The 18680-nt window shown below is 46.4% G+C and overlaps 1 protein-coding gene across 1 annotated transcript; it reads right to left on the bottom strand.

Annotated features, from left to right (window-relative positions):
- Positions 1–902: 902 nt before the first annotated feature.
- On the bottom strand, positions 903–7811 carry KCNK16 (potassium two pore domain channel subfamily K member 16). The gene is made up of 5 exons (XM_007517804.2): positions 7599–7811; positions 4689–4803; positions 2590–2756; positions 1535–1700; positions 903–1126 (listed from the first exon to the last, which is right to left on the bottom strand). The coding sequence occupies exons 1-5, from the start codon at positions 7809–7811 to the stop codon at positions 903–905; spliced, it is 885 nt and encodes a 294-aa protein (XP_007517866.1).
- Positions 7812–18680: the final 10869 nt, after the last annotated feature.

An 18680-nucleotide genomic window follows, 5' to 3' on the forward strand; every position in this document is an offset into this window, starting at 1 on the left:
GACTCCCTGTTTTCCCAGGGGCTGCTTGGATAAGCTCTTAGAGAAGACAGGAGCCTGGAGCAGGTGATGAGGCCAAGTGGCACCCAGGACAGGCCAAAGGAAGTGAGTGAAAAAACGTGATCCTGGAAAGAGCTCTCGGTGGGCATGGGAAAAGTGGGCTGCAGTAGCAGGCTTCTTTAGGCAGCTTGCCTACCCATCAGACAGCAAGCTTTCTGAGGTCAAAGATCCCATTTGGCATCCTATTTTGCTTTAAAGCCCCTGCCTGACCCTCCCCTCTTCCTCACCCTTGCTGCTGGCCACTCCTGTAGGTTCCCATCATGCCCCAGGGCTGGACCTGATAGCATTTTAGGCACTGGGTCAGGTTTGCTTCTCTGCTTGTCTAATCCTTGAACTTGACTGAAACGCATAAGGAGGACACATTGTCACAGTGGCCTGGCACAGTGTGTGTGTGGGGGGGCTGACAAGTATGCAAGTACAGGTAGCAAATGTGGTAAAGACAAAGATTATTATTATTATTATCATCATCATCATCATACTCATCATCATTATTTTGCTGTCCTGTACCAGATCTCCTGGGAGGAGGAGGAGGAGGAGGAGGAGGAGGAGGTTGTGGGGGGCATGGAAATTTGACCACTATGATTCATATCTGGATTCTTCTCTAGATCTCTTTTGAAGGGAAGGACAGGGTTCTGGGACAATGGCCCATGTCTTGTCCGACACTCCTCTGCCTTTGACTCTGTCTCTACACCATCTTTCTGTTACTTTTCTTGGACTCTTGCAGTCTGCTTCTACTGGGAAATGAGCCTGTTGGCAGAGGAGGACTTGGGGCGGGAAATATGAAGGGTGTGTTTGTGGAGGGCTGGGAAAACTGGGAGGGGCTACTGGAGTGGCTGGGGGAAACTTCATGCAGAGATGGGGATCTTCTGAGGCCTGGGGAGCCCGCCAGTCTCAGGGATTCCATCTTCCTTGAGGCCAAAGCCCCTGCTGAGCAGCCAGAGCTGGGAGCACCTGTGCAGAAGCACAGGGCCTAGAGGGAGGACCAGAGCCAGCCAGGCCAGGCCCACGAGGATCCAGATGGCAGCTAGGCTCCGGTACATGGAGATGTAATGCTTGTTGGGGTCCGTGCCTGGAGAAAAGGGGAATATGGTCAATGTCAGAAGGTGACAGACTCTGTCCAAACTCTGTAGAAGTTTCTTCCAGCCTTTCATAACAAGACTCAGTAATGAAAGAGGAGGGAGATCTGTTTTAACCCAGTGGCTTGCTGAGAATCTAACAGTCTCACAAATCATTCCCCTCTCTAGAATAACCAGGGTTCTCTACTTGGAGCTAGCGATGCAGATCCCAGACACCTGGGAACCCAGGCAGGTGGTTGCAAACCCTGACCACTCCAGGATTCATGCAGGGAGCACAGACACCAGACACACCGAGAAGATCCGAAGTGGTTATTCCTCCCAACCTCTGTACTCTTGATATCACCCCACCTCTGGAATCCTGTTGGCTTCAACCCTGAGATATGTGACTGTTATGCTCTTACCAACAACATAGTCCCCAAAGCCAATGGTGCTGAGAGTGATGAAGGCAAAGTAGAAGCCCTCGCCAAAGCTCCAGCCCTCCACATGACTGAAGACCATGGGTGGGAAGATGAGGATGAGCAGTGTCCCCAGGGTCAGGAACAGAGTCAGGCCCAGCATCTGCAGCAGCTGGAGAGGGAGGAAGTCAGGCTGTTTCCAGATCCACTTGGAAGACCCAGTGTTGTATGGAGAGGGGCCTGGGGCAAGTTTGTCAGTGGGAGTGAACCATAGCCAGATCCCTTTCTTTCCCTACAGATCATGGGCATGTGGGGTGGGGTGGGGTGGTTATCTCTGTGTTATCTTGTCCAGGTCTGGGAACGATTTGGTTGGGATTTATGCCCAGGGTTCAAGTTGGAATTTGAAGACTCCTTCAAGCTTGAGCATCTAGAGCTGGAGGCACCTGTGTAGAAGTGGGAAGACCAGTTCTTGGAAACCTGTGGGACTCCAAGGGATTTAGGAATCATCCCTAGGGACTCAGATCTAGGGTGGGACAATTTTCGAGCTATTGCAGAATTTTCTGCAGCCCTGCCCTGATGGAATGGCTGGCTTTTCAAGGGACCATCCAATGGGACCATGCTGGGTGACCTGGAGTTTGCTTTTGACCATAGGAAGGGATGTGGGATTTCTGTGAAGACCATGGAGATGCACCTCCTAAGCCCCCCTTCAAAGATGGCCTTATTGACCAACTGTCAGCAGGTAACCTCCAGCTGCTGGCTCTTTCAGGGAGTGCTTCAGCTAACAGAGAACTGTCAGATCTAAGCAAGCACCCTTTCCCAGGAAAAGTCACCACACATTGAGGCAGCAGCACAAAATCCTGGTTGGTTCAGCCCACTGTGGGTCATCTCCACAGCCTTCACAGGCTGCAGAGCTCCTTGAGGGGTTGACCAAGTCCTATCTCCCTTCTAATTCAGCTTGTCCTTTTGTCCAGTCTTCATCTCCTACAGGTGTCCACCCCTGACACCCAACCTGCCAAATGCTGCCACAGGGACTCAATGTACAACAACAGGGCCATCCTTACCTGGGAGCGCCGGGGCTGGTCCTCCCACCTCTCAAGGCTGACCAGGTGGGCACGTAGCCCTGTGCCCAGGTGGTTGAGGAAGATCACATTGAATGGGATGCCTACCAGGGCGTAGAAGACACAAAAGACCTGGCCCGATTCTGTGCTAGGTGCCAGGTTCCCATAACCTACAGGGAGAGGAAGAGTGTGAAAGTACTGGGAGGAGAGAATCAGAATGACCTCCCCACCGATCTTCTACCACCTCTGGTGGAATTCCTTGTTGGAGACTCCCTGGTTTCTTAGTCTCTGATTTCTTGATGATTGTAAGACACCCCCCCCCCCGCAATTGTAATTCTTGTTACTGACTGATACTTGGGTGATTTTTCTGCCAAACTATTTTTCTAATTACTGAGAAGCTATGTATAGAACAGAAGGTATCTTGTACCACCTGCTGTCTCTCATGTTTTTCCTTTTGGCTACTAAACTTCCATTCTCTGCCAGGCATCTGGTGGATGTCTTAAGCTAATGAACATCTTGGTCAAGAAGACGTTGAAGCAAAAGGCCTAGCTAAAGCTGCATGTTGTAACAAACACTGCCACCCTTCAGATCATGGAATCTATGATGTGGACATAATGAATATCTACTATGTAGCCAGCAGGATTACATGACAATACCATGGTGGTCTTATATTAACTGGCATAATTTGTGTCTCCTACAAAGGTACTTTTGGTGCTTCTTGTTCCATGCTCTGATGTCATGAAGACTTTTTGATAATACTCTGTTGGAGTTTTGGAATCACACATATGCAACACAGTCCACTACACTGTGTGTGTCTGTGTGTATGTGTGTGTGCGCTCGCGCGCATGACTGTCTATCTCCAGACCCCTTGATTCAACCAGCAAGACTCTCTGAAGCTTTATCTTTTTAACCCTGTCTCTCTGTTACCCAGCCTAATATTCTGATAGTTCCCCTGTTTTCATGAGCACTTTTCTCCACTTCTTCTAGAATTATCTTTATTTCTAAGAATGCCAAGTGCATTTGATGGCCCATTTCAAATGACACTATGTCCAGGAAGTCCTCTTGATTACCACTCTCTTCATTCCTAGATATGATTTCCCATGGTGCTTTCTGTCATTTTCATCTACTCATTGGGCTGTCAAAAAACTTAGGACATACTTTTCTGTTTTTTTTTTTTTTCTATGTGAAAATGACTTTTCCAACTATCTAGTATTTTACCTCATATTGTTGCTTTTGGTGTGTTTCTACCTCCTCCGCTTCACACACACACACACACACACACACACACACACACACACACACACACACACACACCACCATTATTGGATTGGAAAGTCCTTGAAGACTGAGCACGGGTCAGATCCAAGTGCATACTTCTCCCTCTCCCATCTGCTTTAAGCTCAAGGTAGACATGCAGAATTGTATTTAATTGAGTGAATGAGGAGACAAGGACTAACAGGGGTTTGGGTGGGAGGTTTTCTGACTGAGGGAGTTAGCAGATGCTGTTAGTGCTTTGTCCCCTCTGAACACCTGGAATGCCACCTATAGTTTTGGTGGATAGTTCCTGTACACACAGATGACCACCCCCCCAAACCCCTGAATCTCTCTCTACCTGTGAGATTTTCTGGATGAAGAAATATACTTGGTCTATGGGCAGGTACAAAATGCTGGTGTTTAAATGTATTGAGGGCCTGCTCTTTATGAGAGAGAGAGAGAGAGAGAGAGAGAGAGAGAGAGAGAGAGAGAGAGGAAGAAGGAGGAGGAGGAGGAGGAGGAGGAGGAGGAGGAGTTGGAGGAGTTGGTGGATAAACACCCATGCTCTCCTGCCTCTTGAAGTAGAGTTCAACTAGGTGGGTTCTACCTAGCTGAGAGAGGCTCCTCAGTGGGAGAGAATTCAGCTGGCCAATCCAGTAACCTGCTTATTAAATGCAAGTTCTATTATCCTTTATTTTCTGTTTCATATGCCCATTTCTCTACTCATACTTCCTGGAACCACTTCCTAGATAAACCACATCCTTGTCCAGCATCTGTCTGGGGGGAAATCCAAGCCCAAATCAGAATTTTTGTGGGGAGAGGAATTCTTTTCCACCCTGACCCTTTACCGATGGTGGTGACAACTGTGCCTGCAAAGAAGAAACTGCTGCCAAAGTCCCAGTTGCTGGGGTTGGTGGAGTTGCCTTTGGGATTCACGCCCTTCACCCAGGCTTCCATGATGACCTGTAGGGGGAGGAAGAGGGAGCTGATGGTACCAGTAGTTGGCCAACTGTTTGTAAGGTGCATTAAAGTAATCTCATATAGCAATATGCTTAGGTAGTCTTATCTCCACTTCATGGAAAAGGAAATAAAGCTTCAGAGTAGCTGGAATTTCAAATCCAATGAGTATTCTGCTGGTCAGGACTGATGGAAGTGTGGGCCGGTAGAGGATCAGTTGTCCCAAGGAGGGAAAGCAAAAGATGCCTACAGAGTGGTCTCAGAGGGAGATGATGTCTATGGCCAAGAAGGGGAGATACAATTAGGTTGTCATGATGATGGGAAGATTTCAGGTTAGATTTCACATTTATATGACCAGGCAGCACACTGCCCATGTGAGCAAGTTTGTTGATCTTTGGTTTCTGGGTTTAATTGCTAATCCTGGACTGATGGAGGAGGAGGACAACAAGGAGGAGGAGAAGGAGGTCTTCAAGTCCCTGAGTCTCTGCTTTAACCCAAGAGTCTTAGGTGGTGGTGGTGGTGTCGGGGGGAGGGTGGCTACACTCTATTTTGGTGTTGCTGGGTTTCACTGCTTGGGTCAACTTTTTCAGATAGATAGAGTGAGACAGAGACAGAGAGACAGAGGGAGAGAAGGAAAGACATCACAGCACTAGAATTTCCTCCAGTGTGGTATTAGGTAGGCCCAAACCTGAGTCATGCACATGGTAAGACAGGCACAATGTTTAGGTAAACTGCCTTGTGGGCCTTGGCTCCTGCACCCTTTTAACCCAAATATGGGTGTTATGGTCCAAGACCTGTACTGTTGTGGAGTGAGGAAGTGAAACGTGAGGCGAGAAGCTCATTTCTTGCAAGAACATGCCTGAACAGGACTCTCCTAGCTCTAGAAAGTTCCTCTCTAGTCACTCAGGTCACACTTTGTCTTCTAGATTCTCACTTCTCCATCTCTGTGTACCACATCCTCAGAAGGCCTTGCTCATACACAGCCTGCTCTCTCCTGGTCCTTGACTAAGAGGGTCGGGATGGCCTACCATAGTTTCCTAACAACAGCTTTATTATTATAATTTTTAATAATTTTGCAGAGCTGGGCCTCACACATGCATGACTTCACTGCTCCCAGATTCCCCCCTTTTTTCCATGCAGAGAAAGAGAGACAAATTACAATGCCAAAGCTACCCCTGTACCATAGCACCTCCCATGTGGAGCCAGGGCTCAACTTTGGACTGCAGGCACAGCAAAGCTTGCACCCCACGTGGTGAGTTATCTCTAGCACAGAGGTACCACCATCTCTGACAGGCTCCCAGGCAATACCATGGCCAGGCTTTGAGAACTGTGGCTCTGGGCTGTCTTCCTCCCTAGTACTTATGTTCATTTATGTGATGAAGAGGCTGAGAGTTCTGCCTCTGCCATTCGCTGTGCAGCTTTGGTGAACACAATCCACCCCTCTGTGCCTCAGTGCCCATGTATAGACCAGAGAAAGATAGTAAATGGAGAAGTAGGAAGAGACATGTGTAACCACTCACTCAACCCCAGGGTCATGGGTTCTGACAGGTCTAACCTTATCCTACCCCCCATTGTTGCTTTTTTTTTTTTTTTCTAATCAGATACAGAAAAAAAATCAAGAGGGATGGGGGAAATAAGGAGGGGGGGAGAGAAAGAAAGAAAGAGAGACACCTGTAGCACTGCCTCACTACTTGTGAAGATTTCTCCTGCAGGTATGGACTGAGAACTTGAACTGAGTTCTTGCTCATTGTAACATAAGCACTCAACCGGGTGTGCCCTAACCTGCCCCCACCCATCCCCACTGTTTTAAGAACACTTTAAGTGCTGAATAAATGCCAATTATCACAGCCATGATTCCGTACTTGGTCTGTTCCTTGGTGGTGGGTGCACATGGTCTCCACTGAATGCATCTATCTTGACACAGAACACTCGGACCTTGCTGGGAATCAGAGGAAACCCAGGTAGGAAGTGACACTCTGTGCAGACAGAGAGGACCTCCACCCCCACCCCAACATAGTACTGACAGGACTCAGACATCCTGGCCTTTCCTCATGGAGTCCAATCCCAGGTGGAACTGGATCTGGGGAGGTCTGCATGGTGGCTGCTTCTGACCTTTATCTTTGTCACCTACCTGCAGCCTTGGAGTTTGAGCAGCACAGTAACATGAGTGGGGGAGGGAGTAGTGTGGGAAAGGGAAGATTTGCCCAGTGCGAATCACACTGACATACAGCTCACAGTTTTCATCTGTATAGCAAGTGGCAGCTTAGAAAGGTTGTTTGTTTGTTTGCTGCCAGGGTTATTACTGGGACTCAGTGCCTATATGATTCCACTATTCCTTATAGTTAATTTTTGATAGATGGTGACAGACATGCAGAAGGAAAGAGACAGAAAAAGACAGACAGAGACAGAGAAACCTGTATCACTGCTTTTTCACTTATGGAACTTTCCAGCTGCAGCTGGGGAGTTGAACCTAGGTCTTGTACATGTATGTACTCTGTCGGGTGAGTTATCACCCAGCCCTGAAAGTGTTTTTAATTTGTTGCCAAGTGCCTGAAACACAGACAGGGTTATTCGCCTCAACTTAATAATGAGGCTTTTAGGGTCTAGAGAGGTTGGCAGACTTGCCCAAGGTGACACAGCAGTCCACTTGTAGACCTGGGGTCAGAACCTAATACTTGACTCTCTTTTCCCACCATACTCTTCCTCCAAACAGGGCATCAGTCTTGAGGGGTGGGGCTGGCTATGGATCTGTTTTGAGGACCCCTATTCTGCCCCTCCCAACACTAGCCTGTTCCCTGTACCTGCACAAACTGCTCCAGAGCCCGCTGGTCCAGGCAGGTGTAGTTTTCCAAGAAGCGTAGCTTCTCCAACTGGAACTGATCCCTGGACTGTGACTCCGCCTGCTTCTCCAGCAGCTGGAAGACACCAGCACCGAGCAGCAGGTAGCAGACGTAGGCCAGCAGCAGGGGCAGAGTGCGGCCACCCCAGCAACTGCAGAACCCAGCACGAGGCATGGCGGGGCCAGGACTCTGCCAGGGGTGTGGGGCTGGCTGCAGAGGATAGGCGGGAAGCAGGTGAGGAATCCGTGCCTGGGGATCTGCTTCCAGCCTCCTGCTTGCCTTGCCCTCCCAGTCAGGGGCACAGGTGTCTGGAGACTAGGGTGTCTATTTGAACAGTGCAGCTCAGCTTGGCTGCACTAAGTGCTGCTACTGCAAACAGGTCTGCTACCCCCCACTCTGTCTTTCTTCCCCCATCCTGGTAAGCAGTGAGCCAGTAGCATGCCCCCCCCCCCAAAGTGATTTACCACATCTTCCTGGGGTCATCCTGTCTCACCCTCTGCCTCCAATTTGCATGATGGTTCTGATATCTTCCCTACTCTGCCCAGGCTCAGTGAGCTCTCTCAGCCCTCTCAGCCCTCGTCCCCACTTCTCATCCATGAAGGCTTCAAGCTCCTACAGTGGGGAGTTGGGGAGAAACCAGAATGGGTGTGAATTGACCTTGTACTCAGTTACCTAGACTACAAAATGGGGCGAGGAAAATTGGCATGCTCATTGGGGGAACCCTAAGATGAGTAAACTGGGTGACAAATCAGGGCAGAGGAAACTGACAAATGGGAGTCTCACTCAGGGACAATATCAGGACGGATGCTCCTAATACACTGTGTGCATTTGCCTCATAGCTTCTGCTGATCATTTCCCTTGTTGTGGTTTATTTTATTTTATTTTATTATTTTAGGAGCAGCCAGATCACTCTACATTCCCACCAGCAATGTGTTTGGGCTGGAGATTTTTTTTTGTTTGTTGTTTACATTTGTTGCAATGATCTGTGGTAACAGCACTAGGAACAACCTCCCTAATCTCTTTCTTCTCCCTTTACAGAGTCGAATGTGTCAGCCCCAGGCCACTGGGCATGACTAATTGGTCTAACTCTCAATGATAGTCCTGCTCCTGGCTGTCTTATATGGGGTTTCCCCAGGAGCAGGTCCCAGAGTGGGAGTCGTGTGAGAGTGGTAGAGGAAGCAAAGGCCAACAAAGGAGTATGGCTTGTGGGGGACACACCAGACACCACAATACCTACCTCCACTTGGTTTCTGGGGGGGCTCCTGGCAGGTAAAGCACACCTAAGTGGAGACAGGGAAGTAGCGCTTTCTGATCCTGCACCAGGCAGTCAGCTGAATATCTCTGGCTTTGTGCATGTGCAGGTAAAAGGACTCTTGTGGATCATCCACTCAAGAACCCTCAGGGCATTAAGGCATTAAGGCAAACTTAGTAAAGTGGAAGAATGGGAATAGGGTTGGAAGCAGAGGACTTACAGTGTCCCTTTATTCACTTTGCAAGCCACCTTGTGGCTGGGGTAGCTGTACCATGTAGTTCTGGCCAATTAGATATGCATTTTTCTTTTTGGGGGGGGGTGTTGGGGCAGGGTTGCTCTGTCCTGACAAAGGACCAGCTGTCCCTATCTGTCCTTGATGCACAGATGACAACTTGGAGAGCAAGTTCTCATCTGTAAGGGAGAGGTAGAGTGCTGAAAACATGCTTTCCCTATCCCTGAATACACCTTTCCAAGATTTACTTTCTTGTTAGAAACATAAACCCTGTTCACCTATGCCACTCTTTATGTATTATGTGACTTCCCAGTGGTTACATGGGATTCTACAGAAATATTTCTTTAAGGCTTATTTGAATGAAAAGCAATAGGAACACACACCAGGCATTTCATGCAGTTGAAATAATTTAATGTAGAAAGGCAGGAGCAATCAGGGGTTTGGAGCAACTGAACCTATGTCCTCTCTCTCCCAGTTCTCTTCTATAAAACTCCCTGTCTATTATCCCTAGGGCTGCCCCTTCACTCATCCCAGCAGTGATTTTTTTTTTTTTCATTTTTGCTCTATCTCTCTCTCTGCCTCAGGATTCTGCTCTTATTACCCCCTGCAACTCTCTCTCTCTCTCTCTTTCTCTCTCTTTCTCTCTTGCCATTAGAGTTAACACTTGGACTTGGTGCCAGCACTATGAATCCACTGCTGCTGGCAGCCATTTCTCTCTCTCTCTTTCTTCTTTCCTTCCTTCTTTTGTTTTTTTCTTTCTATTTTAATTGATAGGACAAATTGGGGGTGGGGAGAGATAGAAAGGGAGCAAGAGAGGCACCTATAGCCCTGCTTCACTGCCCATGAAATGTCACCCTTCAAAGTGAGGAGCAGGGGCTCAAACCTGAGTCCTTGCGTATTGTAAAGTGTGTGTTCAATCAGTTGCACCATTGCTTGACCCCCACTGCTTCTTTCTCTTGGTATTTCTTGGCCTGAGTTCTTTGTGGGGTGGCTAAGTGCACCAAGAGCATTTGTGCATAATTTCCAGGTTGCCCTTGAATCAGTCAGCTGCTCCTGTCCCAAGGTGATGTGGCTGTGAGTTCCACACACACAGGTGTCAGTTGGAAGGGGCTAGAGGGAAGAGGAGCTGTGGACAAGCAACCATGGTTCCTAGAGAGACACAAAGAGAAAATGGAGAGGCTTTTAGAAAATAAAAAGCATGGGATGGAAGTGGACTATTTTCAAGTTCCTCCTTATCTGCAGTTCCACATTCTGTGGTTTTACTCATAGTCAAGTGTAGTTAAAAATATTATGTACAAAAGCTATTTTGAGAAAGAGAGAGTGGTCACATCCACATAATTTTTATATTTCAGTATATTGCCATCATTGTTCTATTTTAATATTTTATCTGTTTTGGTTTAATGGGAGAGATACAGAGACAAAGAGACAGAGAAACCAGAGCACTGCTCAGCTCTGGCTTATGGTGGTGTGTTTGTGTGGGGAGGAGGTTTGAATCTGGCACCTCAGAGCCTCAGGCATGAAAGTCATTTTGCATAACCATTGTTCTATTTTATTATCAGTGACTATTTTTAATCTTGTATTGTGCTTGATTTTGAAGTCAAACTTTATTTTGTGATGGGGGAGTAGTGCATCTAATAGAGCACATATGTTACAGTTTCCAAGAACCAGAGTTCAAGTCCCAGGTTCCTACCTACAGGGAGGAAGCTTCACAAGTGGTGAAGCAGTGCTGCAGATGTCTCTCTCTCCCTCTCTTCCTCCCCATTTCCTCTTAATCTCTTAGTCTCTATCCAGATTATTGGAGATAATTTCTTAGATTTCAAATTTGTCTCTGTCTCTATCTCTATACAAAGTAAGTAAGTAAAATAATTTGAAAATGGCAACTGGGAGCACTGGATTTCTCATGTAAGCATCAGATCCTAGCAACAGTTTTGCTGGAAAAAGAGAGAGGGAGAGAAAGATAGACACCTGCAGAATTGCTTCAATACCTGTGAATCGATCTCCCTGCAGGTGGGGAGCCAGAGGCTCGAACTGGGATCCTTATGCCTGTCCTTGCACTTCGCACCATGTCTACTTAACCTACTGCGCTACCGCCCTGCCCCCTCTTATTTTAATTTTATTTTTTCATTTGATAGAACACAGAAATTGAGAGGGAAGGAGGAGATATAGAAGGAGAGAGAAAGACATCTGCAGATCTGTTTCACTGTTTATGAAGCATCCCGCCTGCAGGTGGAGAGTGAGGGCTCATGGTAATATGTGTTCTCAGCTGGGTGAACCACCATCCAACCCCTGTGTTCTTTCTATCTATCTATCTATCTATCTATCTATCTATCTATCTATCATCTATCTATTAATAATGAGAGCGGAGAACAGCACTGAAGCTTCCCTCAATGCAGTAGGGGTTGTGCTCGAACCTGCCTGTACACATGGCAAAGCAGTGCATTATCCAAGTGAACTATTTTGTCAGCCCTCTCATGTACCATTTCAGAAGCTCAACTGCTGATGTCCAGCGAACCTCAAGCAGGACTTAGCAACCCATTTAGCCCTGAGTATCTCTGATGGGTCTCAGGGTGGGTCATGGTACCTGATCCAGATGGAAAATATTGGAAGGAGAGAGAAAGGAGCATCTGCATGGGAGGGAGAAGGTGTGAATAGGTAGGCCAGAGGAATGTCCATGAATGGGTGGGTTGGCTGGAGGACTGGAGCAGCCTTCTGTGGACTTCCCTGTCCTCTCAGGCCTGGGTAGGAAGTGTCAGGCCCACAATGCCAACCACTCCACTCATTGTTGGACTGATTGCCTCCTAGGCAGTTTTGCTGGCAGAGCTAGCTGAAACTGTGGGCCCCCCCACCTTGCCTGGCTGTTCATCCCTTTCTGCACCCACATCTACTCCTTTCACACCTTGGTTTTCACAGTGGGCATTACCTTGCATGCTTATTTATTGTGCTTATATAATTCTTTTCTTATATATTTGTTGGATAGAGACAGAGAAATTGGGAGAGGAGAGGGAGATAAAGAGGGAGAGAGGAAGAGAGAAACCTGCAGACGCTCAAGCTCTCTCCCTGCAGGTGGGGGCCAGGGGCTTGAACCCTGGTCCTTGAACATGTGTCCTCAACCAGGTGCACCACCATCTAGCCCCCTTACAATGTTTTTTAAATTTTTTAAATATTTATTTATTTATTCCTTTTTGTTGCCCTTGTTGTTTTATTGTTGTAGTTATTATTGTTGTTGTACAGGACAGAGAGAAATGGAGAGAGGAGGGGAAGACAGAGAGGGGAAGAGAAAGACACCTTCAGACCTGCTTCACCGCTTGTGAAGCGACTCCCCTGCAGGTGGAGAGCTGGGGGCTCAAACCGGCATCCTTATTCTGGTCCTTGTGCTTTGCACCACCTGCACTTAACCCACTGTGCTACCACCTGACTCCCTCCCCCTTCAATTTTCTATTATGAATGATTTAACACAGGCTTACAGAATGTTAAGACTTCAGGGGGTGCAGCTTCACACCCATACCATGTGTATAACTCACTGTTTTCCCCACCACCAACATTCTCTGATAACTACCATAGTTCTTCCGAAGTTCAAGAGACAGTTTAGTTAGTAATTTGCTTTAGTTATCTATATTGTACATGAGAGTGAAACTATCCATTCCGGCAAGTCTATTTTAAAGGAAATTTGTATTTTAAGACATGTATTGTAGTCAGGAGGTGACCCAGTGGCTAAAGCCCTGGATTTGCAGCTCGATTCCCAGCCTCATATGTGCCAGATTAATATTCTAGCTTTTATTATAGTAATTAATAAATGAATTAATATCTAAATATTTATTTAATGTGTTTGTGGGGGGGGAGGGAGAGGGAGAAGGAGAGGGGGGATAAAGAGAGAGAGAAAAAGAGAGACCACAGTACTGCTCATAGCAGTGCTAGAGAATGAGCTCGGGGCCTTCTGCACACAGAACTCTACCACTGAACCATCTCCCTGGCTACTACTTGACATGTTTGTGATACAGCGTTTCTCAGGGGGCATTTCCACTTCACTGGGAGAACTTCAGAAGACCCCCTAGACCATAGTGACGAAGAATGACAGTGGTACAATTATAGAGGGAGAGGAGAGGTCACAAGAGGTCCTTAAAGTGCTGTGTACTGTAGAGGAAGCCCCTTTCCCCTCCCTTCTATACTCATTCAATATTCACTGAGTGTTCTCTCAGTGTGGGGTCTGCTTCAGCTTGTCTTTCTTGTTGGTCACAGGAAACTCCCCTGCCCACAAATGTTCCATCTCACTGCCCAACACCTCTCCCTATGGCACCAATCTTCAGTGAGCGATGGACAGACACAGAGCATGATTTATAATCCTTTCAGGGAATTATTGCCGCTAATGGGCAGAGCCAATTTGTGCTTTCCAAGGGGTGGGGGTGGGAGCAAAATCAATTAATGGAAAGTCTACCATGGCCAGGCCTGATGGCAGAGTGTGGCCTGACATCCGGAGGTGATAAGGGGCTTTCTGAGGCTGAACTAATAAGGAGATTGTAGGAAAAAGCAGAAAAACAGCACCCCCCCCAGATTGATTTCACATACGATGCACAGAGAATGCAGAGTAAACAGAGTTGGACGTGGGGCCTCTTTCCATCTGAGTGAAGCCCGAGATAAGAGAAAGGACAGGCTGCCCACCCGACAGTTAACATCGGTATTTTTTCACAGAGTCACTCGATAGGTGTATATCTGCACAAATGCAAAAAGAGACTTGCCAAACTGGAACTGAGGGGAGAAGATAAGGCCCACCTGCCCCAGGGATGTCTCCTGCAGAGAAGAGGGCAGGTAGAGAGGGAACCCTGGCTTCAGATCCTACTTCTCTGACTGATCCCACCTGGTCCAGGAACCCTGGGGCTAGGGTGATGGGTTCTACATATGTTTGTCTAGGTTTTGTGAGGCCTGTTCCCCTACAATACAGAGTGTAGTGGGGGGCTGGGCAGTGGCACACCGGCTTAAGATGCACATAGTATGAAAGGCAAGGACATGCACAAGGATCTTGGTTCCAGCCCCCGGCTCCCCACTGGCAGGGGGGTTGCTTCACAAGTGGTGAAGGAGGTCTGCAGGTGTCTCCCTCTGTCTCCCTCCTCTCAATTTCTCTCTGTTCTATCCAATAAAATGAAAACAAAAAATAAAAAGGCCTCCAGGAGCAGTAGATTTGTAACCAGCACAGAGTCCCAGCAATAACCCTGGAGGAAAAAAAAAAAGTGTAGAGGTAGCCATGATGCAGGTTGGCAGGGGGTCTTTGCCTGCCCTCATGATGACCAGACAGCATGACCTCTAGGGACATGTCGTACCTAACAGAGAGGAAGGGGGTGATTTGAAGGAGAAGCTCAAAACAAATAAGCACATACACCTGCTGCTGGCCTGGTTCAGACATTTCCCCCCTTTTTTTTTTTTTGACATCAGAATCATCTCTGAGGTTAAGAGCCTGCAGGGCTCCACCAATCCTGGTGGAGAACTTTTTCTCTTTTTCTTTTGATGGAGACAGAAGTAGAGAGGGAGAGAGGGATGTGGAAGGAAGGAGAAATACCTGCAGCACTACTGTACTGCTTGTGAAGTTTCCTCCCTGGGAAATGGGGGGATTTGAACCTGGGTCCCTACACACAGAAATGTGTGCACTCTACTTGGTGAGCCACCACCCTGCCCCTCCACTGTTTTTTTGTTTTCTTTTTTTTTGAGTAGCAGAATTTCTCTTTTTCTCCCTTAAATTTATTATAGTGAGAGAGCTTCATATGAGGCAGAGTAAGAAATAAGACAAAGCACCACTCTGACATATGTTCCAGGGATTGAACAGGGAACCTTGGGCATGAAAGTATGACTCTCTACCAGTTGAGCTCTTTACACAGCTTTTAAATAATATTTTATTTATTTTAATGAGAGAGAGAAAGAAAGGCCAGAGCATAGCTCACATCTGACTTAAGGTAGTGCTGGGGATTGAACTTGGGATCTTTGGTGCTTCAGGGATGAGACTCTTTTTTTGTATAACCAGTATGCTGTCTCCCCAGTCCTTTATTTACCTTTCATAATATTAATTTTATGTTTCTTAAGAAAATAAATGCAATTTTAAAAGTTATTTTTTCATCAACCAAGTTTGCCTTTGTCTACAGATTTTATTTTAAAGATTCATATACTTATTTATTAGGGATTAGGTGGTGTTGCACCTGGCTGAGTGCACACATTAAAATGTCCAAGGCTTCAAGTCCAAGCCCCTGGTCCCCACTTGTAGGGGAAGCTTCATGATGGTGAAGCAGGGCTGCAGGTGTATCTCTTTTTCTCTCCCTCTCTATCTCCCCCTTCTTTCTCCATTTCTGGCTTTCTCTATCCAATAGATAAAGAAAGAATTAAAAAATATCCATATACTTATTTATTATGAGAGTACATGATATAGGAGGGCAAGAGAGATCAGAAGACTGCTCAGTTCTGGCATAAAGTAATGCTGGGTATTGAACTTTTGGCTTTGGGGACTTAAACATGCAAATTGGTGCTCTAACAGGCTGAACTACTTCCCCAGCCCTTATATTTAGGGATTTGGGGGAAATGCTTATATGTGCCGCATTCAGTCCTCTTTATACTGTTGGAAATCTCTTATTTAGTCATGGTTATGGGAATAAAGCAAGAACTATAAATAGTAATTTAAAAAATATATATCAAAGCACTGTGCAGCTCTGGCTTATGGTGGTGCTGGGGATTGATCTTGGAAACTTTGGCGCCTCAGGCATGAAAGACTTTTTGCATGAACATGCTGTCTTATGCTGTTTTATGCTGTCTTCCTCAGGCTATAATATACATACATACATAAATATAATTATATATATATAATTTTTTATTGGTACTGGAGCTTTGTAGAAAGAAGCACAAGTCTACTGCTCCTCAGAATTCCTTCCTCACATGAGATCTTTCCCTAAGTCCTAGGACATAACACAGAGTAGAGTAGGAGAGAATACTGAATGAGCTCACGCATAGGTGAGACGTAAACCAAGAAAAAACAATATAGAGCGAAATTCTAAGGGGTGGGGGTGCTTAGGCAGTATTGAGGAAGATGTCAGGGAAGTAGCTCCTCTGTGGACCTTAATGGAGGAGTTGGTCAGCTTGTCCTGGTACCTGAGGCAAGTGCTCTTGGGAGCATGACAGGAGTGGGAGGATCAAGTTTTTCTTTCTTTTCCCACCAGGGTTTTTTCTGGGGCTTGGTGCCTGTATGACAAAAACCACTACTACCAGCAGCTATTTCCTTCCTTTCTCTCTTCCTTTCTTTCCTTCCTTTTTTCTTTCTTTTTCTCCCTCTCTCTTTTTCTACTTGAGAGAGGAGTGGGATGTAGGGAGAGAAAGACATCTGCATCTCTATTTCAATGTCCCTGAAACTGTGGAGCTTTCAACCTGCATCTGGGAGTGGGGGGTTTGAACCCAGGTTCTTGCGCATGGTGTTATGTGAGATCAACTGGTCATACCACCACCCAACTCCAGTGTTCCTCTTTTTAAATGGTCAATAAAACTGAATAACAGTAAGAGGATTAAGAGCTCTGCTGAACACTCTACATTAAAGAAGCTCCCTATGTCTCTCTACCCCCACATACTGTGGAAATAACCTAGAGCTGCTGGAGGCATTGGGGCTAAAGCAACAATAGACCCTGGAAGACATGGACCAGGGTGTAGAGGAGGGTGTGGACAAAGACAGACTCCATATTGCTCCTTGGAAGGACCAGAGTCTCCTTAAGGACTGCGAGAGAGAAAGAATGGAGGAAGTGAGAATAGAACAAAGGCCGAGGCTACTCCTGAGTATATGGCATCTTGATATATATATATACTTTTTGTAGACTCCTTATTATTAAATCAGTTTGATAAAAAAAAAATGTGCCGAGTTCATGAACTCACGAGCAGCGAGTGACGCCGCCTTGTTAGTAGAATGAGTAGGTGGATGAGCTGTGTTATTTAAGGAACTTGAAGGGGAATCTTCCTGCTTATATTTTATGTTCAACACATACCTATTGCACTGAAAAAATGTCCCTTATGAAAGTCTAAGCGAAGTTAGACAAAGAAGTAACTATGAAAGCTGGATAAGGGCAAGAGACTAGCTCACATAACGATGGTCTTTTTGGATACTGTCAAGCTGCCCCATCACCCAGGGTCCTAGACAGGGAATCCTTGGACTCCCTCAGACATAATATGGGCCTGACTCAGAGTGGACTCTCTCTCTCTCTCTGTATATGTCTTTTCTCCTTTCCTTTCTCTTCCCACTATCTCTAGAATTTATAGTTGACAGTTGATTTTCATAATTGTCTATTCTTACTTTGTTTTTTTTTCTCTTTTCTTTTTGTTTTATTTGTTTTTGCTTTTGGAGTGGAGGTATTGCTTGGCTAAATTATTATTATTTTTTAAAACATCTTTGTCTAGAGCTGGCAAGATAGCTCATTTGGAGAATGCATTTGCTTTGTCATGCACATGATCTCTATTTGAGTCTGGCCCAAACCACACTGAAGGAAGTTTAGGTGTTGTGGTGTCTTTCTCTCTGTCTCTCTATCTCCATCTTTGTGTATACGAAATAGTCAGACTGGAGGGGTGAAGGTACTTTGGAAAGCTTGATACTTTGCCATGGAGTATTTATGGATGCTCTGGACTTCCCCAGCTCTGATGAGTCCAGGTAGCTTGCTTGAGAGTCTTCAGGACATTTTTCCCAATGCAGAGGTCAGTGAATTTTGTGGAAAATGCACTGTATCCATTAGCAAGTGTCCATACCAAAGGCCCAGCTCCCACAGGGAAGGATCTTTTGCAGTGAGCGGGGGACTCTTTCTCTAGCTGCTATGCACACTTTGCATATGACCCCTAAATTGGAACACCAGTTTCCCAAGATTGCTTTGGCTGTGTGTTTTCTCTTTTCTTCCTTTCCTCTCTTGAAGTAGTGACTGATTGCTCTAAGCTGGACTCCTAGCTTGTGTGTGTATATGTGTGTCTAGGGGGTGGGGGCATACCACACATCTCTGTCATTAGAGCCTTTGGAGCTAACAGAGAAGGCCTCAGCAGAAGATCTCAAGTCTGTGGCCTCTAACCAGCTCTAGAAGGTTGATGGCATCATGGTGTGCCAGAAACACAGCCACTGCTTCTGAAAAACTGATAAATTCCACATATTGGTCAGAACCCTGTGTGTGTGCATCCCATGGGTTCTTGAGGAGGCTTCTAGAGTCAGGCTGGAAGGGCTCTTTTTAGACCTCCCTGGTTTACAGATCTGATTGAGGACTTAATAGGTGCCACAGAAGAAGAGCAGAGAGACTGGTCCCTGCATGCATGGGTCTCAATCACAGAGCCAGAGCACAGCTATGGGAATGACACAGGCCTGAGAAACAGCAGGTCTGGGCTCTTTTATTGCCACTCACTGACTGAAAGACTGTCTGCCATCCACTTGTGCTGGGGAGACGTTGATGACAAGACAGACAGGCCCCTATTGTCATGGAGCTTTGAGTCTTGTGGAAAGGGGTTGCACAACATATACAATAAGCAACTGAAGAATGATGCTGTGACAGGAAGCAATAAAAACAAAAAAAAAATCAGC

This window comes from Erinaceus europaeus, chromosome 4 (assembly GCF_950295315.1).
Source record: "Erinaceus europaeus chromosome 4, mEriEur2.1, whole genome shotgun sequence".
Lineage (NCBI taxonomy): Eukaryota > Metazoa > Chordata > Mammalia > Eulipotyphla > Erinaceidae > Erinaceus > Erinaceus europaeus.